We start from the raw sequence: 26,832 nt of genomic DNA on the forward strand, positions 1-26,832 counted from the left end.
GGTACCTCCTAAATGTGGTTTTGTTTGCAGCTCGCCTGGACGTTTTTGTTGCAAACTAAAAATTGATTCTTAATAATTGCAGATATTAAGTGGAAGAAATATAATTCCTACTAAAATACTTTGAAGATGTCAAGAGCTTCAAAGAGCAGTTCTCGCTGCCTTGCTGAACTACTTGCTGTAGATAGCCAATAGCTATTTGGTGGCAAAAAAAATACCCATACCACTTGCTTCTGGTTGCTTTGTGTACCTTCAATATGCAGCTTGCAGAATGGTGTAGAGAATCAGACAAGGCAGTACAGTGACAAACTCAGGCTTTTGTTTTCGTTTAATGTATTTTTGAGTTTAAGTGTTTGCAGAAAGCTGGCACGTTTCTTTTAGCCACAGAAGTGCTGTGCTTCTTGGTGAGATGGTACATTTTGGGGAGGATATCTTCTGTGATGTTGAACCAAATGGATGAGTCAGAGCTGCATGTCATGAAGATGCCTAATGCTGCAGTGCACCTAATTGAGCTCTTTTGAGGGAAGGTTTGTTTTGAAGTTGCATTCTGACTTTTGAGAACAAATTCATGTTTTTATTTTGCATGATTGGCCGTTAGATTTCAGTAAATATTTTTGGGACAGCCACTACAATTACATTATACACAAACAGTTGTTTTTTCTGTAAAGTTTTAATTCTGAAGTATCTGATCCTCCAAAGTTGGCTGTACTTATTTTTTATTAAATGTGTATGGCTCCTGTTACCATCAATATTTGAACACTTTACAAATCACGAGCAAACATGCCTTCCTACATTTATTCAAGGATACAATAGGGCTATCTACACTTTACGCCCAAGAGAGACTAAGTTGCCTGTCTGAGAGCAATGAGGATGTTGGGCTAAAGCCAGGAATGCAGCCTGACTCTTCTGAGGCTTAGTCTGAGCCTAAGAGGAAAACATCTTGAAGGTTAGGGAAGCTAAGGGACCTTTATTTTTCCCGTCTTTCTCATGGAAAGGTGGGAGTGCCTTAATAATGGGCTTCAGAGTGTGGTCCATTTGCTCTTCTTTTGGATGAAAAGGGTGTTTTTGGTATTAGGGGTAGCTCTGGAATGAAAGTTTGGCTCCTGTCTGATTTGTGAGCTGTGTTGGAGGCTGCTGTACTAAGGCTCTCCGGCTCAATATGAAGAGCTGGTCTGACAGGACATATCATTAGTCTTTGTCACCTTCCACATCTCAGGATGTTTTTCTGACACCAGAAACATCTTCCCATTTTGCATATGGGAGCCTGAAACCAGAAACCTCTGGGATCTTGTGGCAAAAGAGCTACTTTTCCTGCTGTATCCAAGTGATGCCATATAAGTCAGTAGCAGAGCATCCTTCTGGGTTGTCTAGCAGTAGGTGTTTGGGGGCATTATGGTGGTGCACCCTAATTACATCAGAAGTGCCAGTTGAGCCCCATAGTGTCTAAACAAAAGTGGCCTAAGGAGGGAGAGATTTCTGTGCTGGGTGCTCCCCTTCTGTAAATAAGGGCCTGATTAAACTTACTCAAATTACTCTTTATGTGAACTTCATGGGATTTGGGGCTTGATTTGAGGGGGAAAGCTTTTCCCCGCTGTTCCACAGAACTGCATAAATTTCCATCACTCATGCTAAGAATGAAGCTTGAAAAACAGTCTATTTCAGTGTTAGTATCTTTAAAAGCATTTGAGAATTTCGTAACTAATTTTGTTTTATCTGTCTTTCTTCCAGTGGGATCTTGTTTGTGATTCTGCCTGGAAAGTCCACATTGCAAAATTCTCCCTACTTGTAGGATTAATCTTCGGCCACTTGATAACAGGATGTATAGCTGACTGGTAAGTGCAATATCTTTTAATGCAGTATATCAATTAATGTCAATATTAAATATTGATTAGGTTTTTATCTATTTCATAAAGAACCTTTGCTTAATGATTTTCAGGTTCTGAAAAGAATGTGATGAACAGTTTAAAACTGTGTGTTAATTGCTTGAACTGAGTAATGTGCTCCAAGGTAAATAACAAGAAAAATAAGCTATTTGATAGTTAACTTAGTTATTTCCTGCTGATACAATTTATTACAGCTGTAGAGCTGGTGCAGAAGTATGTATTTGGTAATCATGTAAGTGAAGTCTTTGGTTTAGGTTTTCTTTTTTCTTCTTCTGAACTAGGAGACAAGGTAAGAGGAAGTTGAGAGCAGCATTGATTTGACTGAGTAGAAGAGAGTTGTGTGATGTCAACCCTGTGCTGTACAGTGATTTTTAAGAGTGGTAGAAAACTGTTGCAAACCTTTCAGTTGTTCCATATTTAAAGTTGTTGTTAAGCAAACATTCTGAATTCATGTTAAGGAATCTCAGACTTATGTGGTGCTGATATTGGGGTATTAGATTTAAACACACAAAATGCAGTTCCTTAAATTACAGTACTGAAAACATTGAGGTTCCCTAGTTGTTCAAAAAGTTCAGTTTTTATGCAAAAAGAGGGTCTTGTAGTGCAGGAGAAGGGGAAGAAAATTAAAGCCCTGATTCAAGTGATTTAAATGGAAACTTGCTGAATCTGAAACAGTAGCTGTGATGCCATCCCAGTCGTTTCAGTGGTTCCAGCACAGTTGCCCGTGTCAGTGCTTTAGATGGCCCCAAGTTAACTGTTCCACCGTTTGCTAAACCAGGAAAGGAAGGAGTTGCTTATTACAGAAATTCTAAAAAGCCCCAGTGATGGCTCATCAGTCAACGAGTAGAGAAAAGGCTCCCTGCAGCTGTGCAGCAATGCGTCTCAACTTTTATAGCAAAACTACGTCTTTCTTCTTGAACAGTCATTAAATGTTTTTAGGCAAGTGAAGAATTATGACTTCTCAGTGAAGCAGGGAATGGGCATGGTGAAATACAATTCAATTTGATTAAAATGCCATGGTAAAACAGGGCTGTAACAACATGTACAAAGTATAGTGGGGAAACAAATGAGGGTTCTCATTTGTTTTTCCAAAATAAGAGTTTGTATGGAGGAAGCAGGCTTACTGCCAAGCTAGGGAAATGCTGCTGTAGTTGACAAGTACGTCACAAATAAGTGAACAACTTGTTGCCTAAGGCACTGGCTTCAAGGGAGAGATGCATTAAGCAGATTTAATAGTTCTCTGAGAAAGGAGTGCCCTGTTCTTCTATCCGTTTCTCTCCTCAGTGTGTAGTTTGCTGTACCACATTCTTTTTGTGTGTTTTCCCTACAGTAAGATTAAGAGAGTTTAAGGACAGACAGTTTGACAGGTGTAATGTGATGGAGAAAAGGGTAATTTAGTAACTGGGGGGAAAGAGTGCACCTCTTGTCCTTTTGCAAGCATTGCATTGCGCTGGCTGCTGCCACCAGAGCTGATCCCTGTGCTCCTCTTGTGTCCCATCATTGCCATCTAATGTAACTGATGCAGCAAGGTAGTCCTGCGCTGGGATAGTCCTTTTTCATTTGGTAGTGGCAGTGGTGCTGTTGAAAGAGCACCTGGATTAGCTTTGTTATTCAATCACCGTTTGAATTTTACTCTAAGACTGGGGGTTGAGTGGAAAGACAAATACAAAGGGGATTGTACTTGGAAGAAATAAAATTATTTTTTAAAAAAGTCAATCCAAAGCAAGAGCAGGCAAGTATGCCAGATTGATATACAAGAGTACTACAATCTTTCAAAATTCTCATTTCACTTGTATATCACTATCCAGTTTAGGTAATCAGAGGAGGCTTTGGGTGTTGGGTTTAGACTGGTTGATTTATTGCTGTTTGGTTGTGTAGTGTGTATTTTGTTTTGGGTTTTTTGGTGTTTTTTTGTTTGTTTGTTTTTGAGTCCATAAGATCTGGAGCTTTGCTTTTCCTTTTTGAAAGGTTTTTAAAGCTGTACATGGCCAAAGTATAGTATGCATTATGATAATTTGCTAAGTGGACTGAGTGGTCTGTGTTCAATATACAGTAGGTGGTGTGCAAGCTTCAGTAGCTGTGTGTGATAAATCCATAGGAAGAAGATCTGCAAACTTGTGGCCGTGTAAGAACAAGCAGTGTCCAAAGGCTGAGTAAGCTGCCTGTTTAGGCAGGGTGCTGCTGGCACTCTTATTTCAGATCAGGAGCTGTAAAGGTTACTGTGGAAGGGTCCCTCTGGAGCAGGCACGCTTGGTGGCTGTGTGGCATCAAGGCAGAAAGTCTGTGCCTCTTCCTTCCCTGCCCTGGTACTCCTTGGAGCCTTTGTGCCAGTTCAGATCCCAAAACTGAGAGAGCCTGCAAAGAATGGCACTGGAAGAATAATGAGATTGGCTGAAGGACCAGCCTTCTCAAGGGTGGCAAGGCACATGCGTAAGAGCATGGGAAGGGCAGGTCCTGTCCTCAAAACATTTGCCTTTGCCCTGCACCTCTGACTCTGGAAGTATCTGATGCATCTGCGTATCATTCTGGGTAGGTTGCAGGTTGATCAGAAGCCTGTGGTTGCTTGTATTCCTAGTTATTTACCTGTGTAGGCAGAATTTAACATCTGATACACATAATAATATGTGGTGTAGGCTGAGACTGTTGTGGCATGGAAATCTCTCTCTGAAGTAGTGTGGATGGCAGCAGATAGCATCCCAGGGCTGTTTTACAAGGGAGACTGTGTATGATTTAATCTCTCACAAGCGTTTCCATGTAGTTTTAGTCAAATAACTCTGTCTACACATAAAAGGATTTATATACTTTTAAGACAGCTTCCTGTCAAAACGCTGCTGGATCACCAGCAATGTGGCTGATAGCTGCCCTGCAGTTCTGATTTCTTTTTTTGAGAAATGTAATGAATTTTGGGATGAGGAGAAATGCTAGCTTTGTCTCTGGGAGGAGGTACTAAGTGGCTCGGGGGGCTTTCAGAAGCCCAGGAGGATCTCCTGATTCTTTGTTAGCAGCAAACGTTCATTTACATAATTTGTATAATGGTAGGAGAAATTCCAAGCCCTAATGATGGGTAACCTCAAATAAAGAGGATGGGAGGAGGGGAGGAAGGGAACTGATGTCTGTGAAGCATGGAGCCTTTTTTAATCAGCATCAGGAAATGGCAGGTCAGGCTTGTGATGAGAATTAAACTCCTAATTCCGAGGGCTTGCCTAATGCCTTTCATCCATAAAACGCTTCCACAAATACTAATTAGTATGAATTGCAGCTTGACTGTTACGAAAACCAGGCTGTGAAATTCTGTGCACATCACCAATAACACAGAGTTCGCGGTTTTCGTATTCAAGGTTTGGTATGAGGTACTTTCCCTCCCTGCCCAAGTGCTATGTGCCCCATAAACACAAAACGTAGAGCACAGGCGTCAGCAACTGCCATCGTGTCCCCCGTGTTCCCAGCACATTGCAAAACGCTTAGGGGGAAGAAAAGCTGTGTTCTCACCCTCAGGCTCATCTCTGACATCAGGCATTTGCACCCTGATGAAGAACCATCTGCTTTGACCTTGTAGTCTCCAGCCTGCCTCCTGGTACTTGCTGCTTTCGTAGGAGAGAATATGTTGAGTTGTAAGGGACCCATACAGATCCTTGAGTCCCAACTCCTGACTCCACCAATGAGTTAAGTCTTGGTGAAATACCCTGCAGTTGATGATGCAGCTGGAAAAAAAAAGAATCAAAACCCAAAAACCTGTCCAATATCATCATCTCTGGTGTACTTTGAAAAAGTGTAAGTGATGATACAATTACTGGTTTGCTTTTCCAGTTTCCAAAGGCAACAAATATGATATCTCCTTTCCATCCCTTTGTCCTCTATTTCATTGATCTTGTTCCTCTTTAAAACAAAATTCAAAGTTTTAGTTGTGACTGCATGTATGAAATACACTTTACAGCTGCTGGTAACAATCAAATAATTGAATCGAAACACTTCAGTATGTGAAACTGGATTAGGTAGTGATGTTTATATGCTCTTTATTGTGCTGACATTCAGCCAGATAGCTGGCTTGCAGCTGACAGTCTGCTTTGAATGGGTCTGTGAAAGCTGCCTACGAAAAGCAAGTTCATATATTCTTTGTAGAAATGGCATATGGAGCTGACTGAAAGAAATCCTCAGTTCCACTGGAAAACTTGTGGGAGTTGACAAGTTGAAAAATTTTGGAAATCTCCACATAACGATCCAATTTTTGCTTAAAAATAGCAGCGTGCTCTGGTGCTTCATATTACCAGCCTTGCACATGAGGGGGGGAGGGGTGGAAGGGGAATTATGAACAGTGAGCATGTGAGACATGTAAAAGGAATATGAGGCTTTGCATAGGAGCTGACTTCTGCAGCAGGTGCCCTATGTTTAGTAGCAGCATAGTTCCTCATCCTTACCTGCAGCTGAAAATCTTCTCTGCCAAGGAGAGCTGAAAATGCACCTCAGTTCCAGTGTCTGCTTTGGAGTGGTTTCTTCCTCCTCTTCTCCCTCCTTAGCTGGTTTTGTGGGTCTTTTCAGCCACTGTGGGGATGTGACACGGATGGAAGAGTGGAGCTCACCACTTTCCTGCAAGCATTACTGTCAGCTGCCTGAGGATTAGGGAAGCAGCACAAGCCCTGTTTTTACATTCAGTGCCTGTTTCTTAGGCTTGTCCTTAATAACAAGGCTAAGAAAAGTGATCTTTTGAGCGTGCTTCTCTTGCAGAGGAGGCTGGAAAGCACGTTTGTTGGGAAGAAGAGACCTTTGCAATAAGCTCAGTGGCTGTAGGCTGTGGGGAAATAATATATGCTATCATGTAACATATATAATATAAACCCATCTCATCTGCTACTGAAAGCTCTGAGAAGCTGTTTTTGATCTCCAAGATATTTGTTTATGGTTCTGTTGTAGTTCGTAGAAGTTTCTTTGTTCACTGTTGGTGTTGTGCAATTGGCCGACTGATGTCTTAGTCAAGAAGTAACAAATCACATGGTGACCCTGCTTAATTCCACCTGAAGTTAATCTGTCAATGTAAAGCTGACTGAAGAATCAAGTGGTTTTTAGTAAGCAGGAGGTGGGGAAAATGGAACAAGCATTAAAAATGAGTGGGAATATTTAAAAGGCATTGCATGATTTGTGCTCTTTGTAATGCTGGAGTGTTATGTCCACCCTGGCTTTTAACACCATTTCTCTCTACTTCCTTTCTTATTTTTAGGGTTGGTCGACGGCCCATACTGCTCTTCTCTGTCATATTCATTTTGATATTTGGACTGACTGTGGCACTCTCAGTGAATGTGACAATGTTCAGCACACTCAGGTTTTTTGAGGGGTTTTGCCTGGCTGGAATAGTCCTCTCCCTGTACGCATTGCGTGAGTATACTTTTACAGCCCATCCAAATGTATATTTACAGAGTATGTAGCTGTTCTGGGGCATCCTGCTTTCCTAAAAGCAAACAATTCAGAATCATACCCTTTGAAAAAAGCTTCAGCCTGTGTTTTAATAACAAAGTAGGGATTTTTGCAGCTATCTCTTTAGGTTGGTACGAAGCAATTCTAAGCTCAGTAGGAGACTCTACACTTTTCCTGTCTGGAACTATTTCAGAAATTCCCCTGCTACTTTGCAGCTAGGAGGTCTCTTGTCCCTGCCTTGGATTGTGAAGTACAGCAGAAATGTGAGACGAGGAGCCTGATGTCTTCTTATCAAGGCTTCTTGATTCTTTGTAGTTTTTGCTCCTTTGTTTTTTGAGTATTTCAAGGGGGATAAAATCTGAGAGAATCTTGAAGGAAAGCCTATGAGAAATGTCTGTGTACTCATAATATCTAGGGGAGATGCCTGGTAAACTTGCTGTCAAAATATATGGAAGCCCTCTCCAGAGGCTGTGCCTTCAGAGGGTGCACGTGCAGTACTGCCAGCCCTCAATGTGTCACTGGGATGCACTCCAGGGAGCTCTGTGTGCTTGTGCTTCCTTTGCTGTTTGTGATAAACGGGTAGTACACCACCTGAGGAAAAGTACATTTCTCCCTTTTTATTATGACTCTGGAAAATTATTGCCTAAATATATTCTGGGACTTGCTGTACAAATCTTCATAAAATTTTATTCACTTCCCATCATAGATGTTAAATCCGTATGGGTTATAGATACTGCAGTATCCTCTATGTGGGGTATTAAGCTCTACAGTATTTGTTTTTGTGTTTTGAGACTGTGCCATGGGGGAAAGAACCTGACTAGAATACACAATGCTTTGTTCTTTTGCACTTCTTTGTAGTAGATAGTACAGTACCCGAGAGTGTTTCACTTTTTTTCCTTTGCTTCTCTTGCCTTTAGTGATATAATCCCACTTTGACAGTGGGGTTGGACTAGACGGTCCCTTCCAGCCCCTACAATTCTGTGATTCTGTAATTCCTAGCAAGAATTCTTCATCAAAAAATAAAACTGTTATTGAAGACATGAAATCTTCTTTTGTATTCCCCCACCACTACTCTATATAATATCAGTGAAACTTCATTAACCCTTTTACTTAGTGACCCTAGAGATCTTGCTAGAATGGAAGAAACCAATGTAGACAGAGTTGTTGCAAAGTATAACTAGCATCAAACCTAATCTCTGCTGCTGCAGTTGACTCCAAATGCTCATCATGATCTGTGAAGAAAGATCTTCCCTTCCAAGGACAGCTCTTACCAATAGGATATTCAGCTGGAATTTAAAGTAGTTTGGGTTTTTCACTGCTCATTGAAGTATGTACGTTTTTCTTGGTTGCTTTGTTGTTGGGCTTTTAAAAAAAATTTAAGAGAGTTATTGCAACTGAAAATTTTTGTTAGGATATATATAAAAATTCCATTGTGAAGGTGAGAGAGTCTGTGTTGTGTTGGAGTAGTTTGACAGTAGTTTGCAGACCAGGTCCCATTCAAAACAAATGGAAGAGCAGGGTTAGTCCATGCTCTGTTTGATTCAGATCAAGGGCTTGAATTTGATTTCAGGCCCACCACCCACCATAATTGAGGTGTTTGCTTGCAACTGCTTACGTGAGTGTGCCCTTTGCAAGTGGGTGTGTGTCTGCATAGGCATTGCAACCTTCTGTGGAGTCCTCTTCTGTTTCATACCCCCTTTTCTCTTTCTGTTACTGGTTTTGGTTTCTTCCACCAAAGCTTTGGGCCCCAGAATTCTCACTTGGTTGCCCTGAGCAGAACAACAGAAAATAGAAAGTTTATTCAGCCAGAAAGAGACACCAGCTGAAGTTTCCGATAGTATTATGCAGAAGAAAACTCTACAGGATTATACAGCCTGCAAAGATGCTTGGATTTATGGCCCCCCTCAGGGAAATTGTAAATAACCATCCTGATGCTCTAGGGGTGGGAATAGCACCAGAGTGCTGCCTTTGAAACAGAGCTGCTGAACTTGAGTAGCCTTCACCGTTCACACAGTGCTCTGCCCAACAGCCTAATGTGGTTTTCCTATGGGTCCCTGCCAGTGTGCTGAGCAAGCCCTGGGACAGGCCTTGCCTTCTGTGCCACTGCAGGCTGGCTTCAGCAATGCCGTGAGCTGGCTTCTTACAGGTTCTGCACATTGGAAAGGAGGCTGCAGTGAGATGCTGTTTGGCCTGTTTTCTCAGGTGACAAATCTGACAGGATGTGAGGAAATGGCCTTGTGTTGCACCAGCAGAGGTTTAGATTGGGTGTTTTGAAGAATATCTTCCTGGAAAGATATCTAGATACTGGAATAGCTGGCGGAGTCTGCATCCCAGGAGGATTTAAGAGACGTGTGGATGTGGTGCTTATGAATATGGTTTAGTGGTGATCCTGGTAGTGTTATGCGATGGTTGGACTTGATGACCTTAAAGATATTTTCCAACCTGAATAATTCTGTGATTCTGCACAGCATCTTGCTGCTCAGGACTTAACAAATCTAAGTAGTTTCCTTAGCTAAGATGAAAAGCTGTCATGCAGTTGTTTTAGTTTTTGTCAAAACTTTTGCTGGGAAAGGATTTCAGATGAAACTTCTGGTCAACCTGCAGGAAGAAATGGTCTGTGCACAGGTGTTGGCAGTTGCTGTGAACGGGGCAAGCAGAGGAGGAATGAACTGGGATTTTTCTTCTCAGTGCTACGTTCATGGCCTTGTTTGGGAGAATAAGAGGGAGATGGTTCTTTTCACCTGAATAAACTACAATTCTGTGAAACAGGCAGATTTGAGAGGCTTCTGTTTCATGATGGTGCTTCCCACCTCTTCTGCCCAGTGTGCTGTGCACTACAGCCTGATGCACAGAACATGGGTTGCTGGTTCGGTGACTGTGTTGGCTGAGTAGGAGAGTGCAGAGACAGCAGGGTGGGCATCTCACATCGGCTGGGGGTGGGGTGCTGTAGCCTGCTCTCAGGCTGAAGTTTGACCCATTGGGATGGGAAGACCTGTGGCTGATCCTAGGTGGAATTGGCCTTGAAAGGGAGGCAAAGGGGAACAACCCTGAGCAGTGCCAGGTGTGTCTGAGTGCTGCCTCAGCTGATGCCTGCAGGCCTTTACAGCTGGTGAAGGTGTGCCTCTCCCCACAAATAGCTCTACTCTGGCTGCCAGCCCTGTGGGACAAAGTATGCTCAGCAGATGTGGAAACCACAAGAGTGAGCAGCAAATGTGACTCTGGAGAGCATGAAGGGAGTGGCCGCTGGGTCCCTGTAGCCTGGCAGGGATATTGCTGTGGCCTCACACTGCACTTCCCTAGGGCTGGGTTTCACAACCCGTATGTGCTGATGCAGGAGCTGGCAGGGCTGCAAGCACGAGGTCTGCACCCATGACACTGTCAAGGCTGTGCTGGCATCAGTAGTTCTGTGGAGAATCTTTACCCGTTCCTCCAAGGGCAGGACAAAGATCCTGCTGCCAGCAAGATGTGCCTGGAAGTTTCTTCTCACCTGCCTTTAGGTGTTTTTTGGGCCTGGGGATGCAGAAACTGTCATTACCAAGAGCAGAAGCTGGGATGATGGTGTTAATTACATTTAAAAAGGAGGTGGAGGCGGAAAGTATTTTTCTGCAGCTCCCATAGCAGCACTGGTGATCACACCTGAGATCAGGCAGCAGGAGCTGTGGTGTGGATTTGCAGGCTGTTTGGTTGTTTCATGGGTGGCTGAACTGCAGATTAGGCTGTGAAATTAGAAAGCCTAGGCTTGAATGGAACAGTAAATAGGCTCTGAAAATAGCTGTGCTGAAAGGGAGACATCATCTCCGCAGGTTGGAGTGAGGAAGCAGGGGTGCACCTTTAATGCATAGTAGTGGGATGAGTAGGCACATTGTTTTCTCCCTTTCATTGGTAGGAGGGAAAAGGTAGAAACACAGTGAAAAATAACAGCTTGTTTGGAAAGGCTGAAGAGTGCTGGCAAAGGTTTCCAGACTGGTTAAGATGCCCAGCTGTGATGTATCTTTCTCATTTGTAGCTAGGTCAACCTAACCTGTTACTTGTGAAAATTACAAGGCACTGACCTGAGAGAGGCTCAGTGTGATTTCTTAAGCTGCCTTTTTTTTTTTTTTCAATGCATATCCTGGGAAGCTGGAGCAGCATGCTAGAAAGCTTGCTAATGCTGGAGAATGAGCTAAGAAGCGTGTGGACTCAGGATGCTGGGCTCTGAAGCACCTTCAAGCACACAACCCCCAGCTCCATTGAAGCTGGAGTGGTATAAGCAATAATTGCTCAATTTTTATTCTCCATTTTCCCCTCCTGACTCTTCAGCAGCAAACATGGTGTTGGTTAGGCAAGGCAGGTAAGGTGCTGCAGGCCACAGGTTCCAAGCCTATTCTGTTCCATCTTAACCAACAAAATTAAAAACACTGTAATGCCTTCTTCAAATCAGAGGAAGTGGAAAACATCCGGCTGTGTTCCAGCGCATTGACATGTGCTTCAGTTCTGCAGTAACACGCAGTTCTCTTGGCTGACACTTGGTGACAAGAGCAAGGTTGTTAAGCCACCTACCTTCTGTTTACATAACCACCCTTCTTCTGCTCACGTAACCAGCCTTCTCCTTTCTGAGTCATCCAACTCAGGTCTGGGAGGGGTGATTATGGAGGGCTCTACCGCATAGAAATCCCTCTAAAGTGGCCATTGATTGCTAAATGATTTGGACCTATTTGGTAGAATTAAGTTGTGAGTCCTAATAGAGTCTACTGGCCTCCTTGTCCTTGATGATTCTTTCCTTTTTTTTCTGTTTAGAGTGGTGTGAACTCTTCCAGAGATGTGGAGCCTGCCCATGGAGTACTGTCTGGCTCGCTTGTTTTAACTTTGTGAATGCTCTTGGAGCATTGTGAACACTTTTTCCCAAATTCTGGAAATGCTTTACTGTTTGAGGCAGCCAATATGAAATAAATTTGTATCAATTCTTTAAAATATGCCTAAGGGGAACAGTATTCTCTCCAGATCTCCTCGGAGGTTACTATGAGAAATCATACCTTCTGTTGTGCAGTTTCTTGTAACCAATCATAACTATAATGACATTTCTAGAAATTCTTGTTACTTCTTTAAGTTGAGTAATGGTGAGCAGACTTAGAGCTGTGCTGGAGGGATGAGCAGACCCTTAGTACTGCTGTGTATCTGACATCACAGCTTTGTGGGTAATCGTGGAATTTTTAAGGCTGGAAAAGACCTCTAAGATCATTAAGTCCAACCGTCAACTGATCACCAATCTATACTTCCATGATCTGAGAAGTGTGTTTCTTCTCTGAGAAACGCAAGTGGATCGGAGACAGGGATGTGAAAATTCTGTCAGTCATGATTTTTATTTATTTATTCTTTTTCCTGGCAGGAAACTGAATCTGCTACAGAAAGCTTCCTTTGTTGAAGCCATGCATGTGCAGCCTATTCTGCTGAGTCTGATGGCTCACTGAGATTTAGCTGTCCCCTTCCCTTGGCTGAGATCTGTCTCCCTGCACCCCGCAGAACCTTTAAGCTGGTAGTGCAAGTGCTGGAAATGAGATGGACAGGAGAGCTCAAGAGCTGCCTGGAAGGCAGTCAGTACACAGGCTTGAGCTTTTCCCAGATGTTTCTTCCAGGGAGGCATGGATGAATGCACATCTTGCTGTTACTTTCTGCTGCAGAAGGAGGAAATCATAGGTTCATAAATCACCTATGAACAGTGTTTCATTTCCCTTTCCTACTTTTTCTTATGGACTTGTCAGAAAAATCCAAGTGGGAACAGGATGTGCATTGAGGAAAAAAGTGTGTATGTGGAAGGTGGATTTAGCAGTTATCTGTAGTGACTTAAATAAAGTCCAGCAACAAATGTCAGCACACAAATTCACATAAATATTTATGTGCCTTTCAAGAGGAACCTTAATTTAACAAGACTAGCCAAATTTCCATCCCCAGTTACATGGACATGACTCTTATTTTCTCACCTACAAATAACACGACCCCATGGAATTTTTTTACTAGTTCAACTTAATTAAATTTCAGTCTAAGCTGAAATTTGCGGGCAGTGCTCACTGCAGTATTTCCAAAAATGCATATTATTTTGTCAGATATAATAAAGTTCACTTTTGTTTTAATTCTTGCCTTTATTTGTATGACTAAATTCTGTAGGCTGACAACATGCTGCACCAGTTCTCATGTAACTCATTTTTTTTCTTTAAAGAATGCTACTCTAATTTTTTTCATGAAGCACATGCTGCAGTTATGAGTATGAGCTATGTTTTTTGAGAGCATTTCATCCCCTCTTAAATGAACTGTACATACAATCATGTAGTTCTTACAGATGAGTTTAGGCACAAGTGTTAGTTGCTAGTTTGAAAACTTGTTTGCTTGCATTCTTCAAATTCTGGTTATGTTATGAGTTGTGAGACAAGAAATCAGTTCACTGGATTCTACTGAGCAACACACACATCTCTGCAAGCACACCTTCAGTTCTACAACCTGAGCTTAATGTTCTGTCTAGGCACCCAGTGTGTTCAGTACTGAATCTTTGAGCTGCTGATCATACTGAGTTTAGACTTGGTTGGCTGATCTAAAACAAGCAGTCTCTTGAAGAAAAGGAGCATTTGAAGATGGCAGCCTGGTTTGGAAGTATGGCTATCTCCTGATGAAGGGTTTCTGTGCTGAAGTGTGAATGGGAGTGTGGCTCACTGTTAGCTTCCTCTGTTCAGTGTCTGCATTCCTGAACCTCTGTGATTCAGGTTGGATTAGGAAAAAAAATTCTCAGAAAGTGGTAATGCATTGGAACAGGCTGCCCAGGGAATTGGTAGAGTCACTGTCCCTGGAGGTGTTTAAGAAGCATGCAGATGTGTGGGACTGAGGGACATGGATTAGTGTGCCTGGTGGTGATGGGTTGATGGCTGGGCTTGATGACCTTAGCAGTCTCTTTCAACCTAATGAGTCTATGGTTTCCCTGGTTCCTGGATGCCCAGTATCTCAGTTCAGCTTGTATTCACAGGAATTCAGATCAGATAAACCATTCTTGTGGTTTCTCTCTTCTACCTTTCAGTCCTATCTGTGGTGGAGATTGCCTTCTGTAGAGGCATACTCTTAGTTTGTATGGTAAAGCTTCAGTCGTCTCCAATGTAGTCAGGCACTGGAGTGCAAATACATCTCCACCAGTGGCTTACTTCACATCATCAACGTAATAGGGGGCATGTATTTCATTCGTTCTTCTGTGTGCCCTCTGAGGAGGGTAATTGCTGGCAGAGGTGGCCACGGAGCACTGTTCCTTAGCTGTGGGTGAGGAGGCATTTGGTGTTGTGGTGGAGGGCAAACTCTGCCAGAGTGCTGCAATTAACAATCATCTGTTGGAAATAAGTACCCAGTGCTGAGGCTTAGGTAAGTTGCTTTTCGTGCCAGCTGTTATCCAATCATTCAGGCTAATGGTGTGGATAAATTAGGAGGGTGTTTTCTCTGTGAAGCATTCAGTTCAACACACGTTTAGGCTCGTGGACCAGGAATCATTGTTTAAAATAAACAGATTAATGAATCTATCAAGTTTTCTTTGTGGTGGGGAGTACAGTGCTGCTCTCAGCTCCTCTGAAAGGCCCTCTTCCAGACACAGTGATGTTTTCACCTAGATCTTGGTGCTGTGCTGGCAGTATAGCTGCATCCTGGGTACGCAGAACGTGGTTTGCGACTTTATAAGGGAGGTTAGAAGCAAAAGAAGCACCAAAAACACACAGGAAGCAGAATCAATAATGTTAGATAGGGAAAGCATTTTAAGAAAAAATGGGTTTTGGGCTTTGTGGGTTTTTTAATTATAGCAAACAAAAATGGATTGAAGGCAGGGAGGAAGAACAAGAGTGACTTAAAAACTGTATAATGGTAGAAGTAGCTTGTGTTGCAATTGCAACCAGCATTTCTAGTAAAATCCCATTTTGGTTTCCTTTATAGCCCTGGCTTGAAAAGGGGGGTTTAATCTCAAACTTGACAGACTTGTTTTTCAAGACAAAAACAGATCTATTTCTAGGAGGCTTGAAGAAAATTAATTAAAGAGCCTCTGGTTTATAGATCCATTAAAAACAACTCTGCTTTGAAATAGATTTAAAGAATATTTCTTTAAAGAAATAAAGCTGTCATTGTTAGTCATTGATTGGAAAAATGGCTTCTCATGTATCTGTGGAGTAGAGAAAAGCAGTTACTGCACTTGAACGTTTTGGAATTTGGACAGGAGAAGCTTTGATTATACAGTGTTTGTCTCTACCCAGGTCAGTCTTTTGAGATGCTACATTTGCAGTTAGAGTTATGGACTATCCTGTCCTTTTCTTGCTTACTTCATTCTTAGTGGTTGTGATACATCTAGGAGAGACTATGTGAAGTTCAGTCTGCACCTTGTAAGCTTTTAACCTGATGATTCAACTTTTTAAGGAGACAAACTTCACTCTTCTTGACCGTTACATCTCAATAAACTAAAAATAAAAAATAAGTATCTGTGCAGCTGACATTTGTCCTGACATTTTAGTCTCCTTCCTTGGCTGAGGTTAGGTGCTTCACACGGCTCTGGAGACAGTAATACGCATGGCAAGGCAGAGAACAAGAATAGCCTGTGCATGACCCAAAGAGGAAGAGTAAGGAAAACAGAGTACATAGTGTGTACAGCAGCTGTGTCTTCTCTATTCTTCCTGGTAAGAGGGAATGTGACAGGTAACTTTTCTGAAAGAAGAAATCCACTCCTATCCAGTGAAGTGTAACAGCAACAATGAAAGATTTTGTATTCTAGCTATTTCAGAAACAAAAACACAGCTAAGAGGAGCAGGCTGTGCATCGTGCTAGTCTGCGCAGATCCAGGCAGTATTGCCCTCCTGGTGCTCTGAGTGCCTGGCAGCACTTGCATGGGGCATATTAATGCCTTTTCCTGGTCGGACATCATAGTGTGAGGTCTGTTGTGATGAGAAAGCATCTATTTATGCGATGTTTCCATCCTTACTTCAGCCCAGGTGTGTGTCCCTGCCTGGTGCCACTCGCTGCAACCACCCAGCTGCACTATGGTTCTGAATGCAGAAGTGGAAATCTCTGAGATATATCTCACTGGCCCACACAGTGTAGGGCTGGTGGGCTTTTTATGGAGAAGATACAGATCTCCTCCGTGCTCTGATCCCTGGAAGTATCTAAAATATCAAAATTGCACTGCTGAAATAGACTGATGCTTTTTCCCTGCTCTTGGAAGGAGATACAAATTTAGCTTGCTGTGGTGCCCTGCTCTAGATGCAGTTTCATTCTTGAATGCTTGTTGAGCAACCTGAAGTCTGGAAATTCTCCTGTTAAAAACAGATTAGTCTGCTACAAGTCACTGTGAAGCTTGCCTTTATTCTGCGTGGGTCATTCTTGAACACGGAATTCAGGATATCTTTCTTACAGGCTTTTCAGAGATTATACTGTGTTTAATTGCAGCTTGGCAGATACAGCAGGTTTAATGTGTTAGCTTAAATGTGTGTCTTGGACAGGTTGACATTTCCTCCCAGGATAGCTGACTGTTTGCAATAGTAGCAGATGGAAGGCCTTTCGTGTCTTCTGGGCAATAACGTGCATTGGAGATGAGTGGATGAACTGGCAGCAGAGAGAAGGACTCTTAAAAATGATTTATAGTGATCTGTATGGCTTTGTTTAACTTTATTTACTTCAGCTCTTGGTGTGAGGAAACTGGGTTTGTATTTGTTTAAAACTTCTAAAACTCAGTTGGAGAACCAAATATGATCAGGTCTTGCCTATGAGACTTCCAATTTTCTGGCTGGCTTTTCTTAGCAACATCTAAATTAGTGAATAAATAGAAGCCTCCAGTCTGCTGATGACAACAAATAATGCGTGATTCAGAGTAAAACAACTTGATTGTGGACTTGGCAACTCTAAACCTTTGGGAGCAGAAATGCAGACCATCAATCTGATACTGTAATACTGGAAAAACTCACGAAAGGTCATTTGGTTGCTGTTCTTTCAGTAAATTAAATGTTTTAAAGAGAAGACGAGGTTTTATTTTTGGCTTTAGAGGGGAATAAAAAGTTAAGACTGAGGGGGCAGAAATGGTATTGCTTGCATCTAGTATAAAGATGCTGAAAGGTTCACTTTGCGCTGAACACAGCTCATATGACCTTGGTCTTCCCCAAAGTCTTTGGGATTTTTATAGGTTTTTGTGTGTTTTTTTCCCCCGTTGTTTCTTAATAAATTTTTGATTGCTTCTTAGGTTGTTGCCTGACAATGTCTGACTACAGTGTACATCTCTATTTTAAAATAAAACTGAGTAATACAAAGGGAAGTTTCTGGAGTCATGCATTTAGGCTTCAAATATCGCCCATATTTTTTTTGCTATAAATAGCAGTACCAAAAAGGAAGGCTTGCTTTCTTGGCACTGGAAGGGTGTAGTACTTATTCTTTGGAAAAGACCAGTGAGAAAGGTATGCTGCAACGCACAATGTATTAAGAGAAGTTCACCAAGATTTATAGAAAAATATATTTGCCCTGATGATTCTGAATCAAGAATATTGGTCTGCAAAACATTATGCATAATTCTAACTTCAAATAGTAGAATTTTGACTTGCGTTTAAGGTGTTACTGTAACAAGGTTAAATGCCAAGCCAGAATATCTCCATTTTTTTCTGCTGCAATGCAGTTATGCTTGTACAGTGCATAGCTGCTGTGAAGCACTACTGCTGCTATAAAACCGTCAGACAATTTTAAGTCAGTCATTTGGTGTATAATGTATTAGATGGAATGTCACTGCTTTTTCCTAGTGATCCTTAAGGAAAGCCTGAGAACTGTGCTGTGGGTGTGATCCCAGCAGATGCTGTTGCTCAGTGATCACAGCCATAGCTTTCCCATTGCTGTGGTCGCCGTGCAGGAGAGCTGCGTTTTCACTCTTTGCTTGCATGCTGACTCCTGAGGATGAACTCACATGGAGAAGCTCCTCCTGTTTAGCCAGTTTTGCACTTGAAATCAGATGTGCAAGACAAGAGGGATTAAGGAAATTCAGAGGCATGTCTTGAGCTATTACCCTTTGTGTTTTAAGAGATCCGCCTTACGCTTGCTATGAGATTGCATCAGCAGTGGAGTTGAGGGAACGCAGCCTTTCCTTCTCACACATCTATTGTCTGTGTGCATTGAGAATGACCTGAAAGCAGATGAGGCTCTCGTGTACTGGAGAATACGCTTCAGGTGGAGTGAATCCAAAAGGGAGGAAATCACAACACTGTGCTATGGCAAGGAATGGCAACAGCCTTTGGACCCCAGTAAAGGAAGTTAAAGAAATGAGGAGTGGTGTGCATATATAGCCTCTAGCTAAGCTTGCAGTTCACACATGTGAAGGGGGTGAAACTCTCTCAGCTCACTATTTTTGATGAGTCCTTTTTTTTTGTTGTTTTTTACCCTCCTCCATTTGGAGTTCTGAGATTTTAGCAGCAGACCCAGCAAACATGGGTGTATGAGTAAATGGAGGAAAATAGATAAAAGGTGCCTGATAAAGCACTAAATGGAAGTCGTGGCAGATGACTTACAGGAGGGGAAGGTTGCCTAAAAACATATGCACATTTCTTCTTTTGAAAGCTGTATTGCCTTGAGATAAACGTTCTGCAGAAGACGCTCCATTTCCGTGGCATCTCTCTATGCTGTGGAAATCGTAAATGTCTTGTTCTGGGTCAAATTTAATTTCTGCGGTCTCTGAAAGTAATGCGATGCTCATAAATGTGATATTTATTCCATTCCTCATGCTCAGACTCCTGGATCGTATATTTTTACTGCAGCCTTCTTTGCTGATCTACTCTGTGGTATTGTGGGAATTCGTAGGCAACAAGGACAGACTTGGGTGAAAACAGATGTCAAAATTAAAATTTGTTGTGGGATAGAGTCCCCCTATCCCACACACACAATATATATAATCTACTGTCGGCATAATCTCCTCTTTTCTATTTCTCTGCGTGAAGTTCTTAGCAATGAACTGAAACTGGTTTACAGAAGATGCTGACTGAGCATAGTGTAGAATGGCCTGAGATGTTCTCAGAGATACCTTGTGTGCTGCATGGGTGTGAGGTAGGAGAGACAGTTGTTTCCCAAACTCTGCAGACATCAGTGTCAGCGTGTGTTTGTACCTGATAACCAAGGAAGTATTCCTTCTTCCGTTCATTTAAATGAGGATTATGGCAACAGTCCAAAGCCTTTGGGCGTGAAGTCAGAGCCTTTTTTGGGAAGCTCCTGGAAAGCCTTTAAATAGTGCAGCAAAGGCAAGAGCTGAGAAGCTGCCCCACTCCTACTGTCCTGGGCTCTGCTGGAACTCCGTTCTGGAGGAATATATTCCAAAGTACCACTCTTAATGATTTTTATTTTGTTTCTTTTGTATTTTTTTTTTTGTGTGTGTAGCGTGGAATCATTTAACCTTTCTATGTACTTTATCCTCTAAAGGTAATATCTTTAAGGTGTATAATGAAAGGTTGGCAGATACAAATTGTGAATTTAGTTGCATCTGATGGTAAAATGGTCTCAGATCAGGTGCTAAATACACAGGCAGACAGAACTGGCTCCTTACTGCTGGTGTGCTTGGCTCTATTGGCAACGCTCACGTTCTTTGTAAGCAGGAGGAGAGTGCTTTTTTGTATGTGTGTGAGATCCTGTGCCATTCTCCCTACCTGCACTGCCCCGAACTTTGCTGCCACTCTTTCCTCTCTCTTCTAGGCTCCCCTTCCCAATTTTTCTCAGTATTTTAGGGGATGTTGAACCACTGTGGCTCCCCATGGAGCAGGGAGAAGGAGCAAGTCACGCATTTGTGTCACGATGGATTTGCTGATGGCATTGCATGCACTTTTGATCCAGTGGAAACGGTCTTCACCTGAACAAAGTCATATAATGCCATGCCTGTCTGCCTCACTACTGATGGCGATTCCCTGGTGGTGGCACTTAATGGCTTATGTCTATTATAACCTTCAGATGGATTCCCTGGACAGAACAGCTTGATCTGTTTCTTCACTCATTGCCACCCCTTTGTAGGGCACTGTGGGTGCTGGTAGCAGAGCAGCTGGCATTCTCATTACTTCCTGGGTTTAGTTTCTTTGCTGGCACAGCTTCTTAATGAAACACCTGATGAGTCAGTGTGAACTGATCTCACTTGGGTGTAAGGCTGTCATCTCCTTGAAGGCCAGGGACAAGTTCTCAGCGTGAGGATGCTGTACACCGAAAAGATCATGTAAATTTATAGTTCTGCACTTGTAGGGAGAGCAGATTGCAAGCGGAAGCGGTGCAACCAGAAGGAAGAGTGTCCCCTACTCCTTCAGGCAGCCCTTTTACATAAGAGGGACACTTTAGATGTGCATATTGAAATTGATTTCATCTTTCTGCCCCATTAAACAAGCAATTGGTTTTCAACAGCAGTTCGCAGATGAATCTGAGTCGTCAAAGCAGGCTGATTAACTGGAGGACAGCCAACTTAGCAATTGTTTGTCATCTCCTGCTTAAAGCTAGCTGTGTACTTCGATATACATTTCAGAGGCTTAAAACTTCTCCCCTCAAGAGACAGTACAATAAATTAATCTGTTGAGAAATTGCTGAGGTTTCAGCATCTGTACCAACTTTTGGATTTAACTAAGTACTGGAGTTGCTGGAGTTGCTCATCTCAGTGACATGCAGCAAAGGCTGGAAGACTTTATTTGTGCCTCCTTGCATCTCGTGTTTATGAACGGATGGTTTGGAATTCAGTTGGATCAAATGCACTGAAGTGAAACCTAATTCCAGTCAGTTAATAGCAACTATTTCTCATTCAAACAAATGCGTTCTGCTTTTCCTCTCAGAACTAGATGATCTGAGAGCACAAATGCCTGTTTGTATTCTGAATATCTGAATTTGGGATTTATTGGAGACTAACCTGACTTCTAAAAGGTAATAGTGCTAAGGAGTGTCTGCTCAAATCTGACAGATCTTATCTGCAATCTCCCAGTATTTGTCATCTTGATTAGTTTAAAGGAAAAATACAGGTATTTAAGAGTTCTTAATCTTCACAATCTCTCTGTTGGTTTGTTGATGAGTGACGCAAATAGACAGGGTGTGCAAGGAAAGAAGGTGAAGGGAGGGAGGAAGCTGCTACTGCTGTGCACAAGGTGCCTATTACTTATATTTTCTAATTCACTTCATTATTTCAAAGGAGAGTTGATGAAAATGAATGGTTGTGATGCTACCTGGAGGGGTGGGAACTGAAGTAAAACTACAAATGAAAATAAAGTCTGTTGGAGCACCTACCAATCTATATCAGTGACAAGTGGTATTCCTCAGGTGTCAGTGCTGGGACTGATGCTCTTTATTATCTTTATCAGTGACATCAACAGTGGGATCAAATGCACTCTCAGCAAGTTTGCAGATGACATCAAGCCATGCGGTGTGGTTCACATACCCAAGGGACAGGGTGCCATCCAGAGAGACCTAGACAGGCTCAAGCAGTGAACCCAGCAGAACTTTACAAGGTCCAGCAAATCAAAATGCAACCCCAGCTATCAGTACAAGCTGGGGGATGAAAGAATTAAGCACAGCCTTGCCAAAATGTACTGGTGGATGGCAAGCTGGACATGAGCCAGCAGTGTGCCCTCATAGCCCAGAAAGCCAACTGTATCCTGGGCTGCATCAAGAGAAGCATGGCCAGCAGGTTGAGGGAGGTGCTCCTGCCCCTCTACTCTGAGCTCTGAGACCTCATCTGGAGTGCTTTGTCCAGATGTGGAGTCCTCAGTACAGGGGAGATGTGGACCTCTTGGAGCCCATCCAGAGGAGGGCCACAAAAATGATTCAAGGGATGGAACACCTCTGCTTCAGCATGAGTGGTGTGAAGCAGGAGGACTCTGTCCTTGCTCCCTGTGCCAGTACCCATTTTCTTCCTGAGACCCCTTGGATTTTCTAGCAGTGTTCTCTGAGCTGAGCAGCTCCTGCTGCTTTTTTTCAGGTGGGAGAGTCACAGTTGTGTGCTGGGCTTTGTCCTGCCTGCTCTTCCACTTCTCATTAAGTCTGGTTGATACTCACATGGCATGAAAGCAGAACTGGCAAAAGCATGTTGGGCAGAGAAAGGACAAAGAAGCTTTTTGAGATGAAAGGAGTAATAATGTGGTTCTGGTTTAGTTACTAAAGCCCAAGGAGTGGGAAGACGTGGACAGAGAAGTGGAGAGCCATATCTCTAAGAAAATGTGTTTCCAGCTAGTGCATTGAGTGCTGATGGCCAACCTTAGCCCTTTGAATTGATCCCCTCCCTGCTTTGTTGTATTCAAAAATATGTAGAGCTTAAATTCTGAAGGTCTCTGCAATCAGTCAATGATATCTAAGTGGAGACTTCCTCAGCGCTGTTTTTTTTGCCTTTTTAACCTTTTTTTTTTTAGCAGTCCGTGCAGTTAAGGCCACCAGTGTTGCCTTTGTGGCTGATCCTGTGTATTAACCCTAGTTTCCAGAGGCAAAAGACCAGGGTAATATCATACTGCCTCATCTAACTGCTTTTAATCTGGTTGGGGCACTGCTCAGTTCCCAGACAAGATTGTATGGATTGCCTGGAGCAGCTTAATTGTACAGTTAGTGCCTGGCATCACTTGATGGGACAGTGTTTCTTTCTGAATCAACAGAGAAAATTGGTTAAAATGAAGCCTGTGCTCCTCGATTCTCTGCAGTGGTGTTAGTAACATGATGAGTACTGGTTAGTATTGATGGCTGGTTGAAAGAACAGTATTGTTTTTCAGTTTGGTGCTATTTTAGTCGTTTGTCAGTTTTCAACAGGACATCCAACAGGCAGTGGTGCGCCATCAGAGCAAAGTATGCACTTCCCACTGTGATCACAGAAATGCACAGCTCTTCATTTCAGACGTTGGAGCACGCACATTTCTAGGATTGCTGAGGTCTACAGTTTAGTTTGGAATGCTGCTATAGCAGCGATGCTTTGAGTCATCAGAAATACTGCCTGTTTGTTGTAAAGCTGTATGCATTTTACTTTAGAAACAAATTAATTACCAATTTTGTTTTCAAAAAGTAACATCTTTTAAGGGATAGTTGTACAAAAGCAAAACAATTTTCTGCTGTCCTGCAGTTTGTGTTGTTGATGTGAAAAACTGTGAGTTGGAGTGCACATACTTGAGTATTCTTCCTTCCTGGAACGGAGGAGCACAGCTTAGTGCCAGCATTAGACCACACTTCTCACCAGGAGCCAGATCTGTGTGCAGGGCTCTGACACGCACACATTCACAAGAAATATGTTTTGTGTTGCATGCTTTTTTTCTTACACCGCTGACCTGTAGCCACACTGTTCTGGAGGTCATAAGTTGCCTCTTGTTTTCTTCTACTTTTGAGAGGTTTTTATCCATTCTCCCTGCCTACTCCATATGCAGCACCAAACCGACTGTTGTCTGTAATTATGATTTCAGCTGTTCTCAGTTTATCGCTATTTATTTATCTTGGAAACGGGCCAGCATTTTCCATGGGATTCTTTCTCTTTTCTGAAGTAGCTGCAGTCAGGATGGCTAAGGCAAAGCAACTCAACTATTAGTTTTTAGGCACCGACGGCCAATTCAGGACTTGGAAGTCTTTAATTTACAGCCCAGAATCGTTTGCTGCTCAGTGTATGGGAGCTAGAAAGTGCTGTTGCTTGCATATATTCACCTAATATTTTGCCTCCCTTGAAAATGTGAGAAATGCTGCAAAGATGTGTGTGCTGTAAAAGCAGAACCTGCTGTAGGAAGTGATGTTGTTACTTTTTGGCTAACTTCCAGCAGAAGGGAGCAAAAGGAGCTTTTTCCTGGTGGAAGGGTAAAGCTGTGATAGGAGGAGGAGCCTTAGCAGGCTGAGAAACTGCAAAGAAATTTGTGGAAGGGGGACAGCATTTTGTCAGGAGCAGCATGAGCACATCTAACGAAGCAGATCCCAGTGGATGGTGTCTGTTTCTTAGCTCACTGCAAAACACGCTGCGGGTGTTTTGATTAGGCTTTCCATTTGTGTTGAAATGTCCTGAAGTCTCACTGGTGCAGGTAGCAAGTGTTGTTTCTCCTGAGGTAATGTGTTTGCTTATTTGAGCCAAAGGAAGACAGGAAGCCGAGTTAATTTAGTGTGGGCTTCATCTATGAGGTTTCTGGTGCCTTTTTTTTATAGTGAAAACTGGCAGAATAGGAGAGGAGTCTTTGTGACCTCATGACTGAACAAAACAAGGCTGCTAATTATGTTTAGGAGGGTTGCTTAGATTGTCATAAATATTTCTGCTTGCATTTAAACCCCCAGACCTTCTTTTTTAAGAAGATAAGAGTTCAGGGTGGATGTCACTGCAATTTATGGACTTTACTCTCTGTTTTTGCTTTGGTGCTGACTTCTGTGCGGTTTTATTTGGGCAGGCAAATTGCTGGGTGAAACTACCTGACCTGGCAATTGATGGAGCTGGGCAAATGGAGGGTTTATAATTGCCTTGTCCCAGGAATGAGACCTGAAGTGTTATCTGACTTTAGCTTCCCTTGCCCTCTAGTTGCTGCCTTTCAAATGCTGGGTGCCTGGAGGCCACCATAGGAGCAGCAGCCTAGCACCTGGGGGATAGTGGGACCCCAGGGGGGTTCCCTTGCTCTCTTCTGCTTTTGGTAAACACAAAGTGAATGGAGTGCTGCAAAGTTTGAGTCACCTAGTATTTCACTATAATGAGGAGAGGGGGAGGAGGAGGAGACAGCTGAATTCAGATTTCCTGTTGCTCTCCCTCTTCTGGCTCAGTTTCTCTACTTTCCTACTCCCTTGCTACATGCCTTTGTGATCCCCTCTCAGGCTGTGCTGTGCTGCACAAGGAAGCCTTTGTTGCAGATGGAGTTGTGGTATTTGTGTGTAGTGAGAAACACTACAACAGCAATCTATATTGGAAGCTCCAGGCACTTCAGAGCACTTCAGACCTGAGCTGTATGGCCCACACTTCTGTGAGCAAAGCACAGAGCTGTAGAGAGGCTTCAGGCAAATGGAAGGGATGCTGCAGTGTCAGCCAATGCAAAGCATGCTGGTGGTCGCTGCCATGTAGGTGTTTATTCAAAGGAGCTGCTGTGTGTCCACACAGCAGCAGAGCAAATCTTAAGATATCTGTAGAAGGGAAGAAACTTTTGACAGATCAGTCACACAGAGGTTGCAGGGAGCATCATCCGCTTGGAGAAAGAATACTTCTTCCTGGGGGAGTTCCACCTGCAAGGTGCTTTTCTTCACTCACAACTCCCAGTCTGCACTGTGTCCAGCACCCCTCCCATGTCTGCATTTGGGTGGCCTCTGTTATACCAAAAGTCATTAAGGAAAGCTGTCCTGGTAAGGCCACAGGCACTTCATGGAGCTTTCTTTAGAGTGAGCCTGTTGATGCTGTGCTGCAAGTGTATCTTGTTCAAAGGCTGTACTAATTATAAATCAGTCTTGGGAGATGAAGGTAAAAATATCTTTAGTTGGCTTGTCTCTGTAAACAACCTGTGATGCTATTTGGAAACATGGCACAGTTTCTGTGTTGCAGGGAATACACATGCTGTGCGTGAATGACTTTAGCATAGCCATGGTGCAGAGCTCTCTCCTGGTCCTGCCTGTGAACAAAGCAAGAAAAGGGTTTTTTGAATTTCAGAGAGGACGGAGTCAGTGCTGATGAGATGCTCCATGGTGCAGTACAGGGAGACATCTGTGTTTTCCTCAGAACTGGAGGAGAAAGAGGTGTTTATACCAAGTGTCTCTTTTTTTCTTTTAAAGGAACAACAACAATGAAGCACCCTTGGAGTACCTCTCTGTTCTTGCTGTATGGATTTTGGTAAAATCTCTTCTGCGCTTATTGACCTGTGTTCTGAACTATATTTCTTATGAAACAGGCCAAATACAGGCAGAGAGGAGCAGTCGATACACCCACTTAATTGCCATCAGTTCAGTATTTTGGGACTGCATTGATAGTCTTGAGGGGAGGATGCCCGAAGTGCACAAAAGGATTTATCATCAACTGGACTAAATTATTCATTGGGTTACTAAAAGAAGAGCATGCAAAAATATAGACTACGCACAATACGCTGCAGGCTGTACCAAGCTAAAAGACAGGTAATCTTAGGGAAAAGACAGAGGATTTCAATTAGTGTAGCGCTGCCAGAAGATGTATCAGCACAAGGCAATGCCAGGTATTCATCACAGTTATACTCATTTTTTGGTAGCTTAAATACAGTAGGGCTTAGCGTGTATTAACAATAGGTTACAACAGGGCCAGTTGAGAAAGAATGTTGTAAATCTTGTAAACAAGCAGTGTGAACTGGAAGCTTTTTGTTCCTGTTACCTTGTAATTTTCCAAGTCTTTCTCATGGGTTTTTCTCCTCCCTGTTTGTCTTGCAAACACTTATAACTCAAGTTGTTGAGATGTCATCCTCTTGTGTCCCCTTCCTGTATCAGCTCTGTACTCAGTTGTTGAGTACTTTTATGCTTGAATCTGTCTCCATCAGAATTTCAAAAACTCGTGTCTTCCTTCTTTAGTTCAGACTCTATTAACTATCTCACTGAGTATTAGCAGTCTGATTGTTGAGAGTTTTACAGGAGGTGGGAGTCTTCTTTTGCT

At 42.8% G+C, this 26,832-nt stretch overlaps 1 protein-coding gene across 2 annotated transcripts in view; it reads left to right on the forward strand.

Moving 5' to 3' along the window:
* Positions 1–26,832, forward strand: part of SLC22A23 (solute carrier family 22 member 23) — a 101,644-nt gene that overhangs the window by 12,856 nt on the left and 61,956 nt on the right. For both annotated transcript variants that reach the window (XM_090136992.1, XM_031589300.2), the window contains exons 2-3: positions 1,726–1,829; positions 7,093–7,247. In XM_090136992.1, the coding sequence (XP_089993118.1) occupies positions 1,726–1,829; positions 7,093–7,247 (259 nt within the window). The remainder of the gene's footprint in view (positions 1–1,725; positions 1,830–7,092; positions 7,248–26,832) is intronic.

The sequence above is a fragment of the Phasianus colchicus genome, chromosome 3 (genome assembly GCF_987193195.1).
Source record: "Phasianus colchicus chromosome 3, bPhaCol1.hap1.1, whole genome shotgun sequence".
Taxonomy (NCBI): Eukaryota; Metazoa; Chordata; class Aves; order Galliformes; family Phasianidae; genus Phasianus; species Phasianus colchicus.